Source organism: Drosophila ficusphila, unplaced genomic scaffold, assembly GCF_018152265.1.
Source record: "Drosophila ficusphila isolate 14025-0441.05 unplaced genomic scaffold, ASM1815226v1 contig_414, whole genome shotgun sequence".
Taxonomy (NCBI): Eukaryota; Metazoa; Arthropoda; class Insecta; order Diptera; family Drosophilidae; genus Drosophila; species Drosophila ficusphila.
In genome coordinates this window covers 16,163,323-16,186,843 of record NW_025064328.1, presented here as the reverse complement: position 1 = coordinate 16,186,843, position 23,521 = coordinate 16,163,323, and the positions used below count along the sequence as shown (strand labels likewise).

At 41.9% G+C, this 23,521-nt stretch overlaps 3 protein-coding genes and 2 long non-coding RNA genes across 7 annotated transcripts; 1 reads left to right on the top strand and 4 right to left on the bottom strand.

Annotated features, from left to right (window-relative positions):
• Positions 1-43: 43 nt before the first annotated feature.
• Positions 44-446, top strand: LOC108093687. The gene has a single exon (XM_017193867.2). It carries the CDS (start codon positions 65-67, stop codon positions 368-370), a length of 306 nt encoding a protein of 101 aa, XP_017049356.1. The 5' UTR covers positions 44-64; the 3' UTR covers positions 371-446.
• LOC108093613 lies at positions 414-2,250 on the bottom strand. Its single transcript, XM_017193740.2, is given in 5 exon segments — positions 414-1,052; positions 1,213-1,344; positions 1,346-1,391; positions 1,449-2,099; positions 2,243-2,250. Coding segments are annotated over 5 exon segments (1,476 nt in total).
• Positions 2,251-4,578: 2,328 nt separating this feature from the next.
• LOC108093936 (protein kinase C, brain isozyme) lies at positions 4,579-22,376 on the bottom strand. 3 transcript variants are annotated; one of them, XM_043208044.1, is made up of 14 exons: positions 20,221-22,376; positions 19,197-19,223; positions 16,583-16,614; positions 16,442-16,521; positions 15,138-15,252; positions 7,461-7,589; positions 6,672-6,828; positions 6,180-6,528; positions 5,944-6,117; positions 5,797-5,888; positions 5,528-5,729; positions 5,282-5,470; positions 5,074-5,214; positions 4,579-5,013 (listed from the first exon to the last, which is right to left on the bottom strand). In XM_043208044.1, the coding sequence occupies exons 1-14, from the start codon at positions 20,418-20,420 to the stop codon at positions 4,861-4,863; spliced, it is 2,040 nt and encodes a 679-aa protein (XP_043063979.1). In that variant the 5' UTR covers positions 20,421-22,376; the 3' UTR covers positions 4,579-4,860. The 3 variants fall into 3 exon arrangements, with proteins under 3 accessions (XP_043063979.1, XP_017049812.1, XP_017049811.1); XM_017194323.2 differs by lacking the exon at positions 15,138-15,252 and adding an exon at positions 11,521-11,632; XM_017194322.2 differs by lacking the exon at positions 19,197-19,223 and having other exon boundaries at positions 20,221-21,894.
• On the bottom strand, positions 8,817-9,213 carry LOC108093939. The gene is made up of 2 exons (XR_001771529.2): positions 9,027-9,213; positions 8,817-8,970 (listed from the first exon to the last, which is right to left on the bottom strand). It is a non-coding gene; the product is annotated as an uncharacterized LOC108093939 (long non-coding RNA).
• Positions 9,627-10,536, bottom strand: LOC108093938. The gene is made up of 3 exons (XR_001771528.2): positions 10,295-10,536; positions 9,846-10,233; positions 9,627-9,789 (listed from the first exon to the last, which is right to left on the bottom strand). It is a non-coding gene; the product is annotated as an uncharacterized LOC108093938 (long non-coding RNA).
• Positions 22,377-23,521: the final 1,145 nt, after the last annotated feature.

The following is a 23,521-nucleotide window of genomic DNA, read 5'->3' as shown; positions in this document are numbered from 1 at the left end:
AGATCAACTTCTCTGCGGAGTTCAGTTTATATTTAGACTCCTTTCGACCCATTTCGCTCTTAAGATGTCTTTCAAATACCTTCTCTGCTTCTTGTTGGTGTTTCTTTTCCTCACTCAAGTCCAAGCTGAGCTCAATGCTACAAGCAATGCTACTGATGTACAAAAGAATGTTACTATAAGGCACGTTATGGTACGAAAACTGCACGGCGATGCGAAGAAAGGAAGTGGAATGATGCACGTAGTGGTACACAAAGTTCAACCTGGGCATCCGTACTACAAGGTTTTCGATGACAACGAGGAGGCTGCTCGGGGATTCACAAATAAGATATGGAATCGTCTGTTTAACCGCTACAGCACTATGCGCATATAATTTATTAGTCTTAAGTCTAGTCAAGTGTTGTGAATAAGTGTACCTAGGTAATTATAATAAAGCTGGAACTAAATATAGATTCCTCGTCGGGAGCAGAGTCTTTTGAGTGCAGGCAGGCACTGGATCTGGTGGTGAAAATCTCTGGCTCATGGCAGCAATGCACCACCTCGTCGTGATCGGAATCCTTCATGGTAAATGTGCCCACTGCCGTTTTGCAGTGGGCGTTGATCTTGCAGCCGGAGTCACTGGCCCAGCTCTCGCAGCCACACGGCATAGGCTCATCCGGTGGGAGTTGCGGTAAAGTCACGCTACTGACCACCTGCTCCTCCGCCGTAGCCTTTTGTTTTCTTTGGGTCTGGCAGCGTCGCCAAAGCCTTCGCACAGCTCGGAAACAACACAATCCAAAGCACACATCAGAAGTTCCCTTCAGGCACAGGAAGAACTCCGGCATGAACGACGGGTTGATCACGGCATAGACTACTATATTCAGGGATAATTGTAAGGCATTTAGCGTAATGCAGATCACCTCCAGCTCCTCCATGAAGGACTCATCAACCTTGTTGGTATCCCCTCCGAAAATAAGGTTTAGGGAGCTCTTTCTTGAAGTCATGTGCGCAGGCAGTTCGCCAACCAAGTACAATGTAATCACAATCACTATGCTGATGGTTAGCTTCATTTGGTGCTGCAAAAATTCCATTGATCATAACAATTTATTTTTCTTTTTATGGGTCAATGGCATTAAAATTGCGAATTGAGTTGTAAACGACGCACATAATGCGTATGGATATTATTTATTTGTCGTTTTCGACCAGACGATACCACTCTTATAATTATTACAATACCTGATATCTCTTGGCGGTGGTGCGGCTATTGGCAGTGGTTTCGGTGGCCTGACACCGTCGGCTCTGCTTTGTCCATTTCCGAAAGGCTAATATGATGGCCGTGTTGCCAATGAGCAGGAAGATGGCGGGCAAAAAGAGCCAACAGGGCAAAGGTGAACCAGTTTTGCACTTTATAAAAACTGTGTTCGAAGAGAAACTTAAAGCTATCTCCTTATGGAATCCTACTTTACACTTACGTTGAGTAGTAGAAAGCGGTGACGTGACACGTTCCCGTGGAGCTGACATAGAAGACGAAGAAGTACGGCATATTTACCACGACGGAGGTGCCTATTGCCACCGCGATCATGCAGCGAGCCACCTTGCGGCGGCAAAATCTGGGAGCACCGTTGGTCCTCTTGAAACTGGAAAGGAAGGTGAACCGGTCCACGCTCAGGCAGGCCAGGATGAGATTGGCTGCTCCCGTGCTGATGCCAAAGAACGGGGTTTGCCACTGGTAGTCGTAGGAAATCCAGGCGGGACTGTTGTAGAAATAACTCCTGGACAGGGCGGTCAATGTGATGAGCAGGCAGGAGATGCAGTCCATCCAGGAGAGGGCGGCCAGGTAACTGAAGGCCGACGGGGTCATCTTGGGTCGCATGAAGACAACGGCGTTGATGAAGTTCGTGCAGAGGCCAAAGGCCGCCAGGGTGGGAACGGCCAGTCCGTAGAGCACGAAAATCGCCAGCGAGGGCGTTCTCCTCTGGAAGATGCACTCGTCGCTGTGCTCCATCTCGTGCACCTGGCCCAATGGCCAGCCGGAGCCTGGCGTGGTGAAATTCACGGCGTAGATGACAGATGGAACGAATCGATGATTGGCCATGTTGTTCACTGACTGACTGACTGGCTGACTGGGTGAAGAGGAGGATCTGGCAGCGACCGCTGGACACGTCTATCTAATTGTTGCAAATTCACGATAAGATTATCTAACGCTAACGGACGCATAAATGTTAATTTGTACGCAATCAATGATAACGCCGCCACGCAAACCCACCTCAACATCGACCTCTATCTCAGTCGATCGCCTCTCCCTTTATCTATCGCCTATATAGGCACTATATACGTATATGGCCCGTCATCCTTGCGTCCTTTTTTTTGGATTGGTTGCATACTTGGCTGGGCTCCGTAATTTATGATCAGCGGTATCGATTGTAGAACCTCCTCCCGTAAAAATGTTTCTTAACCCCATGATGGATTCTCGTGTTAAAGCCAGAAAATCACCCTATCATCTTGAACTCCATGGATAACTATTCTTCATTTCAGAGACTCAGATGTATTTAGTAGTATTTTTATTTACTTTGGGTACTCGTATTGTGTGTGTGATGTGCCCAGAGCCGATTGTTTGATTTATTTAAGTTTTTCTCTTTGTTTGGCTTGGCTCAATAAATTATAGATTACATTCATTTGGGGCCCGGGTCTGTGTGTACTCGTAAGTGTATATAGTGGATGCATATGCACAGGCATATAGCTTCGACTGACTGTTCAGAAGTGGAGAGGGTGAATTATTCAGACGTAAAAATAGTTATCTTTAGTTTAGTTTAGTTTGGTTTTGTTTTTATTTTCGAGAGTTGTGTTTGGAAGTTTTCGCATTTTCTCGCGATATATCGTATGGTTTTATATCTGTTAAGCAATTCACATCGATATTTTATAGATATAAATATTTAAATGTATATGTGTATATATCTATTTGTTTTGTACTAAGTTAATATGCAATTAAAATACATACGTATGAGACTTCGGTTTAAAAAATGACCTCGAAAATCATCAAAATTACATAAATATTTGTTGTAAAAATGTCGACTTTAAACAAAACTGTATGCAGTTTAAGCCCTACCAATATGCGTTTCCATATGTATATTATTCGATAATAAAAATTAATTTTCTTCAAATTGTTATATTTTCAATATTTGAACAGACTTGAAAAGAGTTTTCGGTTTCTTCATTTATTTTCCGTAAAAGTCATTAAAGTAATTCAGACACACATATACATCTATAGATATATGTTAATTATGCATTAAATTTATGTTTAAAAATACGAGCAAAATTGGTTTTCCCTCGGGTTGAACGTTTAGTGCTACTCATCGTGGTTGTGAATCGTACTCATCCACCTTCATGGGGATCGAGTATTTCTTTTGATCTACTTTGTTGACTTAGCTTACGTTTTGATTTCAAATTGGAGAGTTAAATTAAACGTTTTAAATGCTTCGAGTTCGGAGTTACACACTTTTATGTATTTAAGTTAATAATTATTATTTTAATTATGTATCGAATTCGCTAGTTCAAACTACTTTAAGCTTTACCGATTCTTGTTTAGTTGTTAGTTCTCATTTTAATTACTCTGCTGTGCCTTACGCAATTAGCTTGGCTACAAACTCCCCTTCGAGAGACATACATATTATATATAATTACTTAATTTTCCTATAAACAAGTATAGCCTCTTTTGGCATGAATTCTGTTAAGGTTTCTTCTATGAGAGAAAGATAGCTACGAGAGGCACAACAGCTTAGCTCGGCTGGCGCTAATTTGGAAATCGGTCTAGGCTATATACGATGACTATAGTTTTACACGCTTATAGTAGATTGTCTTTTCCCATAGTTAAACAGTAGTTGTTAGCAGCTAGATTCCTGTGAAGGTACTAAAGTTTCCAACTCAAGAACAATCTAACATAGTCATTCCTCGGTTAGGAGCAAACAGTTTTACAGTTTTACAGTTTTAGTTTTACAGTTTTACAGTTTTAGTTTACAGCTTTAGTGTTAAGTATCGTCTAAGCTTAACTTATTGCTATGCAATTTGTTAGTTATGGTACATTGAGACTCTATGCCAGCCATATATATAGACGTGCTATATATACGTGTTTGCAATGCTTTTAACTAAATCAGTTACACTCATTAAATTTAAAATTAGTTTACACTCACATTGATACATTGATGGAATTAAAAAAACACTTGTTCTATGATATTTCGGCTTAAGTATTGAATAATATGGGAACGCTGGTTATTCTCTTTGATTTCTCCCTCTTTGGCGAATTCACCTAAACGTGTTTTCGATTTGATTATAATGCCGGGGCTAGCACTACAATCGAATGACGTTTGAACCTGGTCCAAAACTTCCTCATCCTTGTTCTATCGAGAGAAATACGTGTAAGTTCCCTTGGCTTTAACTATTAAAATTGATTAGTTGGCTACAAAAGACACGCAGATGTTGGCTAAAAATTTAACTTTCAAATGGAAAATGCAAATGTCTAAAGCTGGCTAAACATATTTTCAAGAAGCTTGTTTGAAATCGGACAGAAAGGAACAAATCTTCTCGCACAGTAATAGGCTATCCAAGTATTTGAAATGTTGATTTTTATTGCTTTCCTTTTTGGCTTGAGGTGAGGACGTTCTCTTGAACAGTATTCGAATATTCCACAACTAAAGCTCTGTTTCACAGTTTCTAGCACTTAAAATTAACTCAAAACTTAACAATTCAATAAATATAGATACACACAAATGTGGAAAACAAACAGAAAACTTAACAGATATTAACAAGATGTCTTTTCAGTAATCAATATCAAAATAGACTAAAGGGACACAACTCGCAGCATGAAAACTAGATCGGATCAGATCGGATCTATGGGCTTAAGATGTACTCGGGATTCATGTAGGAGAAGCCAACGAATTCCGATTGATCCAGGTTCATCATGAACACCTTGTCCGTGGGCGTCAAGTCTGTTTTCTCTGATGTGAACTGCTTGTCAAAGTTGGACACATCCTTTCGGTGTTTCTGGGAAAAAAGGTGCTCATTAATATTTATAGGACTTTAGGTGGGGTTTTCTCTGCTTACAATCTTCGGCTTGAACGGTGGCTGCACTTCTCGGTTTTCAATTTTCTCCCAATCGATGCGTCTGAAAAACGGATGTAGACGCACATCCTCTTCGCCAGAGGAACCACAACCCAAACGCTTATTCGGTTGTTTGGTTAGGAACTGAGAAGCGTTTAAACACAGTTTTTAATTATAAGTAAATCAACTCTAAAAGTGGATAATAACTTACGCCCTTGCAGGCCTCTTTGGCCTCCTTGCTCAGGCTTTTTGGATATGACACATTGTGATCGGTAATGGCGGCAAACAACTCCTCCTCATCCTCGCCATCGAAGGGTGGCTGACCCACTAACATTTCGTAGAGCAGGACTCCGTAGGCCCACCAGTCGACAGATTTGCCATAGGGTTGATATAGAATTATCTGCAGAAGCAACAAGTGATGACTTCTTATTTAATTATAAAATATTGGTGAGCCCACCTCTGGAGCTATATAATCGGGGGTACCGCAGAAGGTCTTCGTGGTCTTGTCACCAACTATGTTCTCCTTGCACATGCCAAAGTCCGCAATCTTAACATGGCCGTCTGCGTCCAAGAGGACATTATCCAGCTTGAGATCCCGGTACAAAATACCCTTGGTATGCAAGAAAAAGAGTCCTGCGGCGATTTCAGCAGCATAAAACCTAATGATCGTCATAGGATAAATTACTTTGGTAAATAGATCTAGTAAACACCTTTAATAACACTTACACAGCCACTGGTTCCTTAAACTTTCCGAACTGCTGGATCTGGAACATCAAATCGCCTCCATTTACATACTCCATCACAAAAAATAAGCGGTCCTGCAAAAAAAGCCTTTAACATCTGCTTTTTGTAAAAATTCGATGCTTAACTTACCATTGTCTGAAAGCAGGAGTGCAATTGGACTAGGAAAGGCGGCTTTTCACCCAGCGCCAGGACACGTTTCTCGATCATGGTGCACTCCACATCATCGTCCTGAATGATCACATCCTTTTTGAGTATCTTAATGGCATACAACTCCTCGCTGCCTTTGCGCTCGGCCAGTAAAACCTGGTTTTTGAAGGTTTGTAAATTCATTGAAGAAAGAAACAAAAAGTAAGCCATTTACCCACCTTGCCAAACGATCCTTTGCCGAGAACTTTGATGAAGTTGAAGTCCGTGGCACGAATCATGTCCTTTTTGGATGACACATGCGTATTTGTGTCGCTGCGCATCACCATCGGCTTTTTCTGCGAAGGCTTCTGCTTGAGCTTCAACAGATCCTGCTCGTCATCCGCACATGGAACATTGTAGTACTCGCCCTCGTCCTGGGTGAGCAGCTTGAACCAGCCATTCGTGGGGTTCTTGATAATCTCCGAAATGCCGAAGGACAATGCGCCCATGAAGTCATTGCGGGAGGTTCGATCCCAGTCCCAGACTTCTATAAGGATGCGCCGATCCTTGTCCTCGGGCTTAAGGTCACTAGAGGAAGTAACAAATATAAATAAACATTAAAGATTTGATTTGAAATGCAATCTACTTAATAAGCATAGTTTAGAACATAGTTTTCTTTACAGCTTAATTCAAAGGTATAAAGATTTATTTATTTATTGAAAAATACTCACTAGCTGAGTGTCTCATTCCAGACGGGATTGAGGCAAGCCTTAATGGTGCGAGTCTTCTTCTTGGACTGATCCTTGTCATCCGGAATCAGCTTCACCTTCACGTAGGGATCGCTGAGTCCGTTGGGGTCCATGGGTATGAGATTGCGACCCTCCTTGACTGAAATGGAGGACAATGGAATGTGGGTGGTGCAAACATCTGCATAAGCAGTCAATTAAAACCCATCCCGGCTAAGTGAAAACTCCGGCCACAAAGCAGCTAAGGAAATTACGTGAAATATGCTCCTGGGCACGAGCAAAGCATTGTGTCCTGGAGGACACCCATCCACTCCTTTGTTCCGCAACTGCATTATAGTTTGGTATTCATTATGTGGCATTTGCGGCTAACGAAGGAGAACGAATACGGAGAATTTCCTTAAGCGCGCATAATGAATTAATGCAAATCGTAAGCAATTTTCCCAGGAGCCCAAAGGACTTGCAACTTTCGGCCGAGAAGGTTTCCCCAACAGGAAACGAAACGAAACGGAACGCAGAGCAACGAAGAAATACAAAGGCGCAAAGACTGTGGAGAAGATGTAACATTTTAAGCGCGTTGCTTGGGAAACTTTGCGGCTTCCCGGGGCATGTACATTTTTTTCACTTTTCCTTTATGGGGAAACTGTAAACTTTTCGCCCACTCGCCCCCAAGGCGGGCGCCGAACAAAAAAATAAAGAACTTAGACTGCTCGGCCATAATTGGTAACAACGCTTAAGCGGCTTAAATTTGTATTCCCTAGGCTCGGGGCCACTTACTCTGGACAGTTAGCAGATTCTCCTTGACATTGATCTCCAGATAAATGCGACCCCGCCGCTCCGTGTGATCGCATCCGCACAGACTGGGAACGTTCTCCTTGCAGCGGGCATGCACGTTCATGTCACATGCTGAGGGGATTGGAAAAACGTTCAAAAAGATGTATCAGTCTGTCTCTGGAAATTCTGAAGTCGGAGGAGTGAAGGCTAAAAGAGTTTGGTTAGTGGGGATTGAAAGGCATGACTTGGATGTTGAAGTGGAACACAGCACATACACACACACACTCACACGCACAAAGGTACAGTCTCGCATACACAACTATGTGAGGTACAGTCTCGAAAACAGAGCAAATGTGAACTACTTACCGCGTCTGTCATTGAAAGGTAAAGTTTACCGGAGGAAATGCAGCCGATTAATCTGCAAAACCAATCAGTAAATAAAACCCAAGCCAATTTTCCACCCAGCGCAACCCTCTTTACAGCTTGTTTTCCCCCATTTCCCTGCCAGCGGAAATTGACAAACTGTTGCTCCTCCACGATTGGGGCTACATTTCTGACTCTGACAAGTGGCAAGCGTTCGATTGGAAATCATTCGCTAAAATCGAATTGCGATTCATTTTCATGAAATACGTTTTGTTTTCAATTAAAGTACTTTGCCATCATCATCGGTCATCAAGGGGCATCAATGGGCATCATCCTGTTTTTGCCGATTGCTTCAGTTTCCTCTCACATATCCGCTTTCCCCGGCTTTTCCTTTCGGCTCTTTTCTCTTGGCAACATTCCGCTTTGGTGGAGTGTAAAATTACTTTTGCTACCCCCGCCACCCTTGGCATGGTCTTAATTTCATTCAAGCGAACGGTGCGTATACGTAATGTCCAGCTCTGGCTGCGTATGCGTGATATTTAAGTTACGTTTGCGGGTCGGACCTGCGGCATTTTGGTTAGCACAGAATGTGCAAAACTGTGTACACAAACGGAAAAAGGGTTTCCCTTCGGCGAGGCGCAAAAAAACACACACAGGAAGAAGAGACACACAGATACGAGTGTGTATTCATAATGTGGCCTCCATTTTGTGTGTCATATCCTTGCATATACTATGTGTTTATGTTTGTATTTCCTTGCCCCTTGCATTTGCTAGTTGTGGAATTTGCAGTTTTGTGGATCAGTAAAAAGTTTCATTTGCTGAATTACAAATATTTCAGATTCAAACTTCAAACATTTTTGTAATGCGAGGTTACGACTTGGTAAGCTGATTCATGATTTTTTTTATTCGGTTTGGGAATAAATCAAAGAAAAGAACAATCTGTTTAAAAAACAAATACACCATACTAAAATACAACTTTGGTGGAACTTCAATGAATTTCGTATTGGAATCAAGTTTTATTTTAATTACTTATATCATTTCGATTCCCAATGCCATCTAACTTTACAACATTTTTCGTTCTTTTGGACGCACCTTCCCGTTACTCGAGGGCAGCTATTTCTTACAGATACGCACAGCCCCATTCCACAAGCTGAAATATTAATTACACTTTGTTATCGATTCTATTCGAATGTAAACGGGTTTTACTTCTAGTTAACTTTCTGGGACTTCCTAAGTTAAGGCCAAGAAATAGAAGAGCTAACAAAAAAAAGATCTTAAAGTTTTCCATCGACGTTGCTCACTAATTTATTTTGACTTCGCGGTAGAATCACTTGCTTACTACCATAAAAAATGCATTATTATGGGTCTAACTAGCAGATCAACTAACTTATTGTCTTAGATGTTGTCCTCTGCAGTTAGCCGAGTACAGGAACAACGATCGCAGTTATGGGAGCTGCTAGTAAGGAACCCTAAACAAAATTTTCTTTTGGGGAGACTATGTTTAACGTAATTTAATATATACATAGAAATCATTGCCATCCGGGAAATATGCAAGAATGTGGAAATATTCGCTAAAACGTGTTGAATAATTCAACCTGTTCAAATTCTTTTAATAATTTAACTTTCATGAAGATGGTATCCGGTAAATTGATTCAAGAGATGACATTCTTTGGAATGCTTGGCTGTAATTGAAAACTAATTTCTCAAAAGACGAAGTAGTTGTATATTTATAAACATTCGCATTTTATAGTTTTTTGTTTCCTTTTCGATGCCTGGAAAAGTATAATAAGTACTTTGATGAAAAGCTTCAATGAATTTCGTATTGGAATCAAGTTTTATTTTAATTACTTATATCATTTCGATTCCCAATGCCATCTAACTTTACAACATTTTTCGTTCTTTTGGACGCACCTTCCCGTTACTCGAGGGCAGTCATTTCTTACAGATACGCACAGCCCCATTCCACAAGCTGAAATAATTATTAAACTTTTTTATCGATTCGATTCGAATGTAAACGGTTTTTACTTCTAGTTAACTTTCTGGGACTTCCTAAGTTAAGGCCAAGAAATAGAAGAGCTAACAAAAAAAAAATCTTAAAGTTTTCCATCATCATTGCTCACTAATTTATTTTGACTTCGCGGTAGAATCAGTTGCTTACTACCATGAAAAATGCATTATTATGGGTCTGACTAGCAGATCAATTAACTTATTGTCTTAGATGTCGTCCTCTGCAGTTAGCCGAGTACAGGAACAACGATCGCAGTTATAGGAGCTGCTAGTGAAGAACTTTCCTTTTATTTCCTTTATTTCCATCCGGGAAATATGCAACACTTTTCTCGTTTAAAATCTCGGCAAATATAGTATATTGATCTACATCGGTCACGAATGGAGACACACCATCCCTCGCCGCAACCTGAGTTGTTTCGTTTCCAGTATTATAGAGGAAAAGTTAAGTAGAAAGACAATCTACATACGTTCACCAACATTTCGTCTCTGACGCTGAGCAATCGCAGGAACAACGATCGCAGCTATGAAAGCTCCTAGAAAAATGACCCTAAACAAGCTTTTCATTTGGGTTGACTATTTGAATTAAATATTTATGGGGGTATATATAGTAATTGCATGGCCAAATGCATTAGTCTGGGTCTGGAAAATCAAGTCCAGAAATAATCGCTAAAACGTGTTGAAAAATTCAACCTGTGCAAATTCTTTGAATAATTTAACTTTCATGAAGATGGTATCCGGTAAATTGATTTAAGAGATGACATTCTTTGGAATGCTTGTCTGTAATAGCTTGTCTGTAAAACTAACTAATTTATAAACATTTTATTAAGATATAAATAATGATGGAAGAAATTCCGCATTTTATAGTTTTTTTTTCCCCTTTTCGATGCCTGGAAAAGTATAATAAGTACTATAATGAAAAGCTCCGAAGCAATACAACCACACACCACAATGGGACGCTCACACACAAAGGACTTCCGCCATGCCCACTCACACATTTGCATTCCCTGCGAGCCGTGTGGCCTTTGTATGTGTTTGTTTGGGTCAATGGCGCGTAATTCAATAATTTGTTTTTCAAAAAGGTAAAGGGACCCCTTGTCACAGATATTTAAATACTTAATAGCGCCGAAGGCAAATGACTTGGAACATTCTACGCTAATTGGAACATACAGACGATAAACACGGGGTCTACAGATAGGTAAATATATTTAATGCCTTTAAAATTAGTAAACATTTATTAAGAGGCTTTGCCAACTCAACATGCACTTGCAATAACGTGAAAATTAACAAGTTTTCGAGAATGTCAACGTAAAATGAAAAGAAAATTAAGAGCAGGCAGCTGGCAGCGAAAATAAAAGGGGGGAAAGCGGGAAAAGCTGGCGGAAACTTGTCAGCGACAGTCACAAAAGCAACAACAAACAACTCGCCCAAGTGTGCAAAACACTCACACTCACACACAAACACACACACACACGCAAACAGCACGCACACTCTGGCGAACACAAACACAAAGACAAGTGCACACTTGAGCGGGAACAAAGCGCTGCTAATTGTAAATTGCAACAATCTAAAAACTCTGCGGCGTCGCCACCAAAAATGCAAATGAGCTGGGACACTTTCCGCCGACAAGGGGAAGGGGGAGGGGCAGGGGCAGAGGGGATATACTACAAGGGGGAGACTATTTGGGGGACTTTACCTCGACACTTGAGACCCTTGTGCGTGATGCCGTGCAAAAGAGACCCACAATGATCGCAGAACGTCGGCGACAGGAAGGTGACATTCTGCCATTTGTGGGGCATTTGATGCGCCTGACCGGATTCGATTTCGGTTTAGAGTTCGAGTCGGAAGAGAAAACTAATGGAAAATTAACGCAGGGCATAGGTATAGGTGTTCATAATAGCTACTTAGGTGCGATTGCAAAATAACACAAAGGATTACGAAATAACATGAGGCAAATTACACACAAAATGGGAAACACAACTTGGTACTAATGATTTATATATTTCGTTTTAGTTTGTTAACATGGTTTTGTCTTAGGAGGTTATATTTTTATTACAAAATTTTAGTTACATGTAAAATGGTTAATGCTATTTTTAATAAAACTTCTTTTAATATTTGAACATTTGTAGAAAATATTTGAAACTCTTGGGATCTCTGCTCAGCAGAATGGGTTTTGTGATAGCAAATTTTAAGGATTATATAGACTTTTCAGATTTTAGGCCTCCAAAAGCCACTGCCGCTTCAGGGTTAAATGCAGACTCTTTCCACTGCGGCAGTTTTGCTTTCGTGCTAATGAAATAAACGCGACGTTAATTGAGTTGCAAGTTGGCCGTCACATGTCACAAACAGCGAAATCAAATGAAAACAGGGGGTTTATGTTGGCAGTGTGATGAGTGGGTATATACACAAACATATAGATGCAGTAGACAATAAGTATTTGCGAAGGTTGCCCAGACAATTGCTGCCTAATCCCTTTCAAGGAGCTCTTGCACTCACACAAAAAGTCTCTCTCACACGTGACATTGACTGAAAACTTTAAGGTTATTTTTCCCTTTTTTTCGGTTGGAACACACATTACCCACACAACCGACCGAGTCGATTGTTGTGTCAGCTTGCGGTGGGTGATGCCGGCGGCAAGGACATTTGATAGCATTATGCGCCTGCATGAGCATCCACCGAGTGGTTCCCCCATATTCTCGCAGTCCTTCCTCCATTTTTTCGGGGGGCTTCAGCCATTCGTTGTTTGTATCTGCCAAGGTTCAACAGCTGCTCAGCCATTAATATCCTTTTGCTACCAAAAGACAAACACCAGCGGAAGGCAAACACACTCGCGCACTCAGACAAACAGGGACCTTGGCAGCGCAGCGAAAAAAGTTGTTGCATACTTTGGCGGGCATGCTCAAGGCCGTGCGGGTGGGCGGGTCGAAGGGGTGGTGGGGGATTTGTTTGGCTAAATGCAATCGCATTGAAGGTAAACACGTGTGTGCGCGCGGCCTCCAATCGGACTCACCTTTCAGAGCACCTGGACAGCCACAGGTGTTGACACTCGAATCGAGACCCCTGTCATTGTGGATTTTGGGGTATACGATGGTAGTTTAGCTGTAGCTTTCAGTTACCGAATAATTGGATTCTGATGGAGTTAGTATAGCTGTACGCCTCTGCTTTAGTACCCAATTTGTATAAAACTCGTATAGACTAAACCAACTCACTTCGCTCAACATAAAAGTTCGAGCCCCCGAAGCTCGACTGCATAAAAGTGTGTGCTTTGTTCTTATCGTTGCGTCACAGTATCTGGTATCTGCCACATGAAAGCCTCGCAAACAAACACCCCGTCAGACGTTCCCCAATAAATCTTTTGGCCCACGCACTAACACACACACGCAGATAGAATTTCATTTGGCTAACACGCCCCCATTTGACGCCTACTTATTTGCCACGTGCCAGCCAGCGCAGAAATTTGTAAAAAATATTTGCAGGGCGAATTTATCACAGCATTCCTCGCGTCGCTGGCTGTCACCTAACAAATTTGGCCCCGCCCAGCGGGAAATCCTGCCGCCCACTTTTCCATATCGCTATCATCATCTAGCTGGATGGCAGCCACCATTACTCCATTGAGTGTAATTTTTGGTATATAAACGCCGGCGTATATACTATAACTGCCAGCATATTAACAACTGATGCCCGATAACAAATGGGGCGGTGGGACGGTGGGGCGCAAGCTGGCAAATATAAATTGCCATGTCATTTATTCCGACAACCAAGATAAGGGGAGTTCGCCTGTCGGTCATATGGTCTCCTAAACGTGGTCATATCGGCTGGTATCCGTCAGCCATCTGATAGCTTTCTAGGGGCCCAACTGCATTTGTTTTCAATTTCCGGTTCAGGTACAAATTCCAGTCAAACGCTGAGAGTTCCCAGGCGCTTCTGCCGCTCAGGTGCGCAGCTAACTTGGCTAAAATTGATTTGCCTACACCTGTCGCAATAAATTTGATCCGATTTGATGAGCCGGGGTGGCAATAACGGGGGCCAAAGAAGTCGCACGAACACAACTGACATCGGCAACATTTAAATTTAAGCTCATTGGGCCAGATTGTATTTCGAACAGGGGCCAGAGAAAAGCCACAGATGGGGTAAGTGAGTTAAGCATTTTCCAGACGGGAACATTTCACTCTGGGTTGCCATGGCCACAGCATCACACTCGACGGCACAGATGGATGTGACATCTGAGTTTCCAATTCGCAGAATGCTCTCTTATTGCCTCTGCATTTGGTGTTTACACTTGACTCGTTCTAATTAAGCCAGTTACCATGGCTGTGAATTAATTGCCAGATCCAGCGACAAACCGCTTTGAGGATGGTTCGCAGTAGTTACAGTTCAAAATAATACTTGATAGCCAAATTAAGGAGTGGGCTGAAAACTATTTAAGGCCGCAGTATGAAATAGTATTTTCAGGGGTTACACAAATGCAATGGAAATGTGAATAACTAATTTTTAGAAGGTTAAAGAATCCAACTCATTTATATTTTCCCTAAGAGCGACAGCCTTCAGGCAGAACCTGAAAAACTTTTATCTCTGGCACCTCCGCAATCTGTTAGTGGGCCACAAAAATACATTAAAATTATATTTATATCGCAGGGCAGCTGCAGAACAATTTCTAAACAAATGACAAGCATTGTTTGGCAACTAAGTTCGCCCCTCCACTAGAATCCTCGCAGTATCCCAGGCATGTGCATAATTATGCAAATGAATTGGTTGGACGGGCGGGGGAAAATGGGCGGGAAAGCGGGTGGAAAAGTGGGTTACACGTGGCACACAGAGAAAACTTTCAGTGCGGTCGGTTCGGTTACGGGAAAGTGAAGAGCAAGCAAACAATTTACGAAAAAAAGGAAGCCTTTGCCGGGTGTATCGACATATTTACAGAGGTGCGGCCTGCTTACACGTATACGAGTATCTGTACATCTGTATCTGTATCTGTATGTTGGTAGGGAAAACCATTTAAATAATTAACTTTTAGGGCCTGCAAAAGAAAGTTTCCCCATGTTGTTGACCAGGTCAAATTGCGTTTAAAATTTAATTCCCACACAGAAGGCACACGGACACACACACACACACAAACACACACAGGCTCACGTACACATTATCATCATTATTTACACTGTCAGTCGGGGTTTTTTCGGAAAAGGATTAAAAGTTAAGTGAAAGAGAGAAGCGAAAACTTTTGTGGTTAAAGGTAGAAGAAGAAGAAGAGATAGAAGCTGAGGGGGAACACTTACTGGGGGGGTAAAAGGGTTCTAGCTTAAGGGTTCGGGTTACCTGAGCATTTGAGGCCCTGGTGGTAAATGCCATACAGCAGGGAACCACAGTGATCGCAGAACGTGGGTCCTGCGTATGTGAATGGCTCGAAATTGTGTTGAGTTTTTGGTGAGTCCTTGATTTGTTTATATTTTTATTATTTATTTATTTTTTGTGGTAGCAATTTCAATTTCAATTTCGATTGCGAATTCATTTGGTTTGTTGTGGTTTTTGGTGCGTGGTTCAGTGACAGCGTGAGTTGGACAGCGAATTGAGTTTTGGTTTGATTTTGGTGGATGCACACATGGAAAAGAATACAAAGTACAAATTTGGTTCATGGTAAATCAACAGAGCACAATGACAAATCAACAAGGTCGCGACTAACTTTCGCACTGAAAACATAACAAAGGACAAACTCTACTTAAGTTAAGTGTAAGTTTGCAACTGCTCTATGACTAAGTTATTTCTCAGCCTTTTCCATGTGCGTAGTTGGGGGAGGAGGGACTGAGATTAAAGCCCGGAAAAACTACTTCAATGCCCAGCTGTCCCGCCCCAAAAGCCAATCCATCTGATGCTCTTTTCTCTATATTTCTGCCATATTTTGCTGTCTACCCATCACAATAATTTTCCTCGGACAAGCCGCATTACACTTCAAAAATATCTTACTTTTTTTACCGATTGAAAATATATCTATGTTTTAAAATTTGTTTAAGTGTTGAAATCAGGTATAATTCTTCTCAGTTCGGTTAGATAAAAGTTATTAACGAAGTATTGCACTTGATATAAGTTTTTGATTTGCTTTACTAAATTGAGAATGAATCTTAAAGCTAAGATTTATTTATTTCTGTGGTGAAAGCTTTAATATTCAGTTTCCTTGTCCAAAAACTACTCAGTAGCAAAAATGGTTTGCCCTACTTTTGTTCTGGTTTTGTGGGTTGCCTGACTAAATACACAGTGTAGGGAACATGCTGTATGCGGAAAAATCCAAATGACATTTTCCATAACCAAAGAAAACCCCCGTTGGACAGGGAAAACTCGCATTTTTAGCCCGAGTCTGCTTAGCTGGCAAAGCAGAGTTGACAGGCGAGTCGGGACGAAAGGACATGACAGCTGGGACTTTGGGGACGGACTGCGACCGGCATAACCGAAAATCCAAATGACAGTTTAATTTGACAGAGCCCACAAAGACTAAAAGCAATGCAAATAAGTCCCCGTTCCGCCTGCTCCGCACATGGAAATGCAGTCGGGTGCCTCGTCCTGCGTATCTATACTCGTATGTGTCTGTACGCAAATCCTGTTGAGCATATGTGTTGGTGCGCACTTACCGAATCGATGCCTTTATCCTTGCCGGGGCAGATGAAGGTGACATACTCGTGGCACCGCTTGTGCACCACGTAGGAGCAAACTGCGGGCGGAGAAGGGTATTCGGTTATTCGCAGCTCGGAGCTCTCCAGGGGGATCCTTACCTTGGCACTGAAATCCTTGCTTCCCGAAGCCCCTGCAAAACACGGAAAGCAAGCGGATTCTCGTCAATTCGCAGTCGGGGAGGCATTGCTACTGTCATTACACCAATTAGCATAAATATTTAATTCTCCATTAATCAATACGCTACTTGCAAGCCCCAAGGGCTGTATGAATTAAAATAAAAACTTGGCTGCCAATTTACAGAGCCTCACAGAGAAGGGCTGGAAAATGTTAACACGACTGCTTTAATCGTATTTACTTTTTACTTTTAAGCCATGAAAACCAAAAAACAAAATTAAAATTATTAATGAAAAAACAAATGCATATTATACGATATGTGTGTGTTTTTTTAGAATTAAAAGTGTTTAAGAAAATCTGAGGTAATTTAAAATGCCAGAATTAAATTCCAAAACGTGACCTAGCTTTCATGAATATTTGCCTATAAAAACCAAAAACTTTAAGCCATTCAGCCTGCAATTCCGGACAACGGCTTAATGGCCAGAACCTGTTGTTGGGCCGAAAGGCTGAGGCTTACGTGAGCCGCTCCCAGGCGTATGCCAACCCTTGACCATTAATGACTTGGCCACAAACCGCTAGCCAGCCCCTAACCGTCAGAAGCCTGGCCGCAATTTGGGACAAGGCAAATTATTCACATGCACGGCGTGAAAACGCATTTAACCTATAGTATATATATATATATATATGTATAGTATATATATAAGTATAGAAGGAGCCAAGTGCCAGCGACTGGCAACTGTTTGGCCAACTTTCGCAAATGCAGTTGAATAAGTTTCAGCACGAAAGGACCCGAATGCCGGCTAAAGTTCTGGCCGTTAAGCCAAAGCAAAGTTGATCCGATTAGGTCGTAACCACTTGGACAATTCACACAAATCGGACAATTTGTTATTGCTGCTAACGAGTGCAAAATTGTGGCCCGTTTCATAATTCTGTTTGTTGCCTTTGCTGCAGCCCGCATTTTCCATTTAAGTTTAATTCTTTTGTCTGACCAGGTTGTCTGTTTCTGGCTTTTCGCTGTTTTCAGTTCTCCCCCCTGGGTTTTTCCCGTTTTTGTTTGCCCATCAAATGAAGTGAAAAAGCAATTTTCCCGCGCCTGCAGTTATACTATTATTCCCTTTTCCCGCCCTTCCCCGCTTGCGCCCACACAATTATTTTTTCACGGCACCTTTTTTATGCATTTTTTCATTTTTAATTAAGCGCATATTTTCCGACATCGCAAAAACTGGCACAAAGGACTGGGGTTAAGAATGTTTGCAATTTAAGTTAATTAATCAAACAAAAGGAATAGTTCTGAATCGCTGAAAAATACCTCAAAACTTAATAATTTATAAATTGTGAATTTACCAGGTTTTTAAATTATTAAAGCTGATACTATACTTTGTTCCTCTAAAGGTTACATAATTATTAATAAGTTATTCAGACCACCTCCGTGATTTTACAAATATTTGCTGTAATTCTTAAAACGAATTTTTATTTCGGCCGTAAATTTGCAAATTGATATGTTCAGGGCAATTCGGGCTTGTATCTGGAATTTCCATCGTGACCTTTTCGGTTTCCGCGCTATTATGCAAATGACGTGCCGTAAACATGGCAAATGTTTCACCTGCTACCCGCAAGCGGAGGCGGGGACACTTTGGTGCCGTTGCCGCACCCCCAGAGCTCCACCCAGCCCGTAGGCCACCACCTGAGCCACCTCCTGATCCACCCCTGAGCCACCGCCCACTTAACACCCCTCCAGTGGCTCAGATACGTGCCTGCAACGCCTTTTTGCAACACCGAGCGCGGTGTGCGTGCCCCCAAAGTCCCCGCACTATTAATTAAAAGTCGAAACCAAGTGTAACAGTGGCTGGAGTTGTTAATTAGCTGCAGCACCCAAAAACGGGCGTTTTAGGCGAGTGGGGCAAGGGTGGCAAGGGGGCGTGGCTTTTAGCCTGTTTGCCGGTATTGCTGTCAAAGCGCGTTAATTACGTGTAATAATGATGCAGTGCCGTCGAGCAGCGAGTAGCTACTTCGCTTTTTGCGATTTTTTACGCTTGTTTTGTTTGGGTTGGGGCTGTGGACTCCCAAAATTCGGTTTTCCGTTTTCGGTTCTGGCCCCCGCTGGGGATTTATGGGCATAGATCGATGATGCTGGCGGCTGGCGGCTGGTGGCGCATTTTAAACAGCAATTAATTTAATTATTGCCAAAATGTCTTGGCCGACAATTAGCTAAAGAGCCCAAAGCGATGACGAGAGTCACAAGACAAGCTTTATAAATTGGCCCCAGTTTATGCGAGCGACTTCCATATCCATTCATTAGTCGCTGGCTTTAAATTGTCAACGCAACGCAACGAAACGCTCTGGCATTATGGCACTTTGCGGAGAGACTGAGCGTGTTTGTTTATTAAATATGAATTAATATCACTGGAATTGCTCGTCAAAGTGTCTGTGGTTGGAGGGCAACTCTGACTATGAATATTAAGTGGCGAATTAATTAATTTGTGGGGGGCGAGATGAACTCCGACTTTCTCAGATGTCAGTCAATGAAATGGAAGCTCTACCGCGATTCTCTAGCACTACTCAACGAACAGATTGAAGTAAATCCTTCGAAATACCTACATCCACGCGTATCCCGACTGATAACCGCTGTAAAAACCAAAATTCTGTTCAAAATTCATGTCAACAAATAAGTTTTCAACGGGAGCGGAGTTCAGGTCTTTCGGAGGGGAATTTAATGCGCATGAAATTGATTTATAATCCACGGGGATGCTGGCAGCCAGGAAGTGACTACTGGGACTCGACTGCCGGGACAGCCAAAAGCAAACAGGTTACCCCAAATAATTTCAGTGCTTTTTTCCTTGCTCTTCTGTTTGTTTTGGCCCGGGGAGCAACAATGGATTAAGACAGATTTTGGCAGCCTTACCTAAATTAATTGTTGGCTTGTTGTAGCTTCGTGTTGAACTTTCTGGCCAGCAGGAACAAAAGGTGTTTCAGGGGAATAATATGACTGCTGCTACAGTGATTTCTCTCCTTTAACTTCACTCGTATTTACTCTTTTGTATGTAAGCGTAATTTCAACATTCTTCAACATAACCAAGTAATTTTATTCAATCTCATATTTTGTTTTGTCATATTTAAACCAAATTAAATGTTTACCATCTCTTCAAATAAATATTAAGTAATAAATAAAACCTGCTCTTTAGGCTAACAAATATATTTAAGATTCTTTTCTAAAATGTTATCCACCCACTGATTTTATATTTTTCATGAAATGCATTGCTTTGCCAAAGAAAACATTTGAAGTATCATTGGCTGACCACAAATTTGACCTATGAAATATTAAAAACCTAGGCTTTGGGTCAACCACCATTGCAAATGTGGTTTTTGTTGCTATGTGTTGGCTTTATTTGTATTATTCCGCTTTTGTTGCTCAGTTCTTTCGCCTTGTCAATATACATTTATCGATTCCCACCACTGATGTTATGTGGACGCATTGCTGGCCATGCTTGGTAGACCCACAAGTGCCACCGCTGGAAGGGGGGCTTGTGGGGATGGCTTTCTACATGTGTGGTTCTGGGCAGAAGAGGGGGTGAGGGGGAGGGGAATGTGGGATGCTTGGGGCTAGAAAACAAGGAATACTCACCAGATGAAGTCCTTGCAGTGGGAGCAGAACGTGGGCTGCTTGAAGAACCGGGCGATGAAGCAGTGATCCTTGACATTGAAGACGTTCTTCTTCTTCAAAGCTCCCTTGCGAAGGCGCGACTTCATCTTGTTCTCGCCCACCGCCTCCCCCTCGGCGCCCTGCTGCTGGGGATCCCCGTTGTTATCACTGCCCTCCGACATTGTTGCTGTTCTGTTAGTGTTCCTTGCAGTTCAGTTCAGTTCAGCTCAGCTCAGTGTTCTCGGTCGCCTCACTCGACAGGTATTTCGCAGCGTTTACAAATCGCAAAGGTTCTTTAACTTGCTCACTTGTTGTTGCCGCATTTGGGTGTTGTTGCCTCCGCCTGTTACGTACTTCTCGCTGGCTTTGTGTTTATTGATTTTCAGTTTTTGTTCTCGGCGTGTTTTTATTAGACCTTAAATGCCATCTAACGTTAATAATGGGCGAGAAAAAACAATAAAGCCAAACTGGACTACAGAGCCTCGCTTTAATTTGCGCAAAGCGATTTGCATAATTTTATTAATCACTGGCTGCATGTCCGTCGTTTATTTAATTATTTCTCACTCACTCACGTCCCGCATCGATTTCAATTGATTTTCTCATAACGAGCGCAGCAATTAAACAAAAACTCAAGCAAATGTCACCGAGCGACGGACAAACAAGCTCATAATTAGCATTAATTTTAATGCGCCGACCGTTGATTATACAAAAGAATTTCCGAGAGGGTTAAAGGGGGTGGACACTCACCCCCTTTGGGGGAATGTCAGCTAAATAATAACTTGAAAATAATATAATTTTTCCCAGCTTGGCGAGCAGGAGACGCAAAAAGAGACGAAGAATTGGCGCGCGTGCAAATAAAAAGCGAAGTGCAAACGAAATAATTTTTATTTCAATGTTTTGCTTTTGTTTTCACCTTTATTGAAATTTTTGCAACGCCAATTTTTGTGTGCTTCGCCAACAGACACGTTCTTGCTGGCCACTGCTCTCACCTGTGCAGGTGGGTTCAATTGCAGTGCGAATGGTTTATACCCTGTTCAAATGTTCTACAAACTGTTTTTGTTTCACTTCATTTATTGAAGTGTTGATAAAAAGACGGGAAATGTTTTTGTCGCTGTTGCCAACACCTTATTCTGATTTTGTCACACCTTATTAATTTATTATGAAATAAAGTGTACTGTCTCTATATCACTCACACGTATTGACCATTTTGTCAAATAAAAAACTTTTTCATCGTTATCGTAACATTTTAAATTGCTTGTGGTACGTGTTGTTTTTTCGTAAAAAGTTTTTTAAATTCCATTTTAACAATTTCAAATATCTTCTTTCAACTCTAAAATAAATCAATCATACGCAGTGTTGCCTCTACCGAACTAACAACTAAATTTTGTTCAGTTTGTCCAACTCTTTCACTACCCTGTATAGGCAGAAAAAATCTACAAAATCCACATTGATTGGAGCCGAGGAAGGAATCGCAAATACAAATCCACAAAGGACCCAACTGAAGCTCGGTGCGACTGGCACAACGATGGTGTTTGTGAGCGACGAGCAACAGTTACTATCATTTCCGATTCAGTTGTCCTTTTTTTTCGAGCTTATCCCCCCAACGCTTTATGGCACTTTTTTATGCTTAATGGCTGGTGTAGTTATGACCGCTTTTCTGTTATTGTCATGGGGGCGTTGTTAGAATTCCTTGAGGTTCATGGGGTTCAGAATTCGTTTGTACACTTAGTGGTTTGAAGCACTTGTGCCAACAGCATGTGGCGTTTATTTTGTTTACTTTCTGACCGATGACTTATTCTGATTGGTCTTATTGGACTACACTGCACTTCACGCACGAGAATTGGGAATTCAGGAGCAACTGCCTTTGCGGGCGAACCGAAACGTAGTGAGCGTGTGAATATTTTCACACGAGCGGAAAATCCAAGTCCGTGGCCTGTGGTGAGTTTCCCAGCTGTGGCCCTCTCTTTCTCGCTATCTTTCTCTCTTTCTCTCTCTCCGGGTTACACAAGATTTCTTCTCGCACGCACTCACACACTCGTTGTTGTTGCTGGAAAATGTAGGGGCAGTTTTCCCCAGCTTTCGCTTTTGGCCTCTGGCTCAACGGACTTGGCTCGTCGTTTTCCCGGCACGTGCGCTCCGCTCGAGTCACAAACGCGTTCTGGCCAACTGACGGCCTTTTTCTGTAGCGAACCATCCGTAGCGAGCTTTCGGGGGCTCTGTTAGCCAACAGTAGCGCGCTGTTAGCGCCAATTTGCACCGCGGCCAGCTGATTAACATAAGTAAACCCAAACCCAAACTGATCAGAAGCCTCAGACCCCGAGGCCCGATGACGCTCTTGGCCGCTAATTGATTCGACCGAACGAAACTTGTTAACTGGCCACGGCTTTGGCCAGCCGGTTTTGGGCCGCCTTCGCCGAGACCCAATTCAACAAGAAGTGATTCGATTTGATTTGATTTGGAAATGGAATCCCCTTCGCAGCTGATGGAACGAGCGATAAAAATGATTATCTCGACTTATAAATATTACCGGCTCAAATAATCGTTCAAACTTAAATATATTAGACTGATTTGTGACTGCCAAAACTTATAAACTTTTCGATATATTTGCATTAAGTTTTTAAATGAAATGCTTTAATGTGTTTTTTATGAGCTTTACATTTTTGTTGTTATCAAACTGTTTGTTTGAAAGAGATAAAAATATTTCATTTTAAGCTTTAATTGCCTTGACGTATTTATCACATTATTACCTAATACTGATCGACGCGCCTTTTGTGAGTTGATATGATTCATAATAAGATAAAGATCCAAGCCCCAAAGAAATTTTTAGTTCGATTTGCAAAGTATTTGTATCACAATTTATTATGAAAATGTGAAGGCGTGGAATTTATGGAAATTTTTGTGGAAATTCCTTTGAGGTGTTACCCGCTATTCAGACGAGGTTTTTAACTGCACTATTTATTGGTCATAACTAAGTAAATTCTAAAACTTGTTCTGAAAAAAATGGGTTACTTGCTCTACAAAAACATTGTGAAGTTCCTTTAGTTCTTAGTTCTGTTCGGTCTTACCTTTCTCGGTCTTAAAACGCGTAATTTATCAGCGCAATTTACCACTTCATTATTTATTGCTAATTTTGCAAGCGTGTTTATCTTAGCCACGAAACGGAGGATAGCAGATAAATTCTCGCAGTGGGCGGATCTCCGCTTACATCTCCCCAACCGCAACCTTCGCCGCGGTTGCCCGTTACCTGTTACCTGTTACGTGCCACATGCCCCCGCTTCTTAGC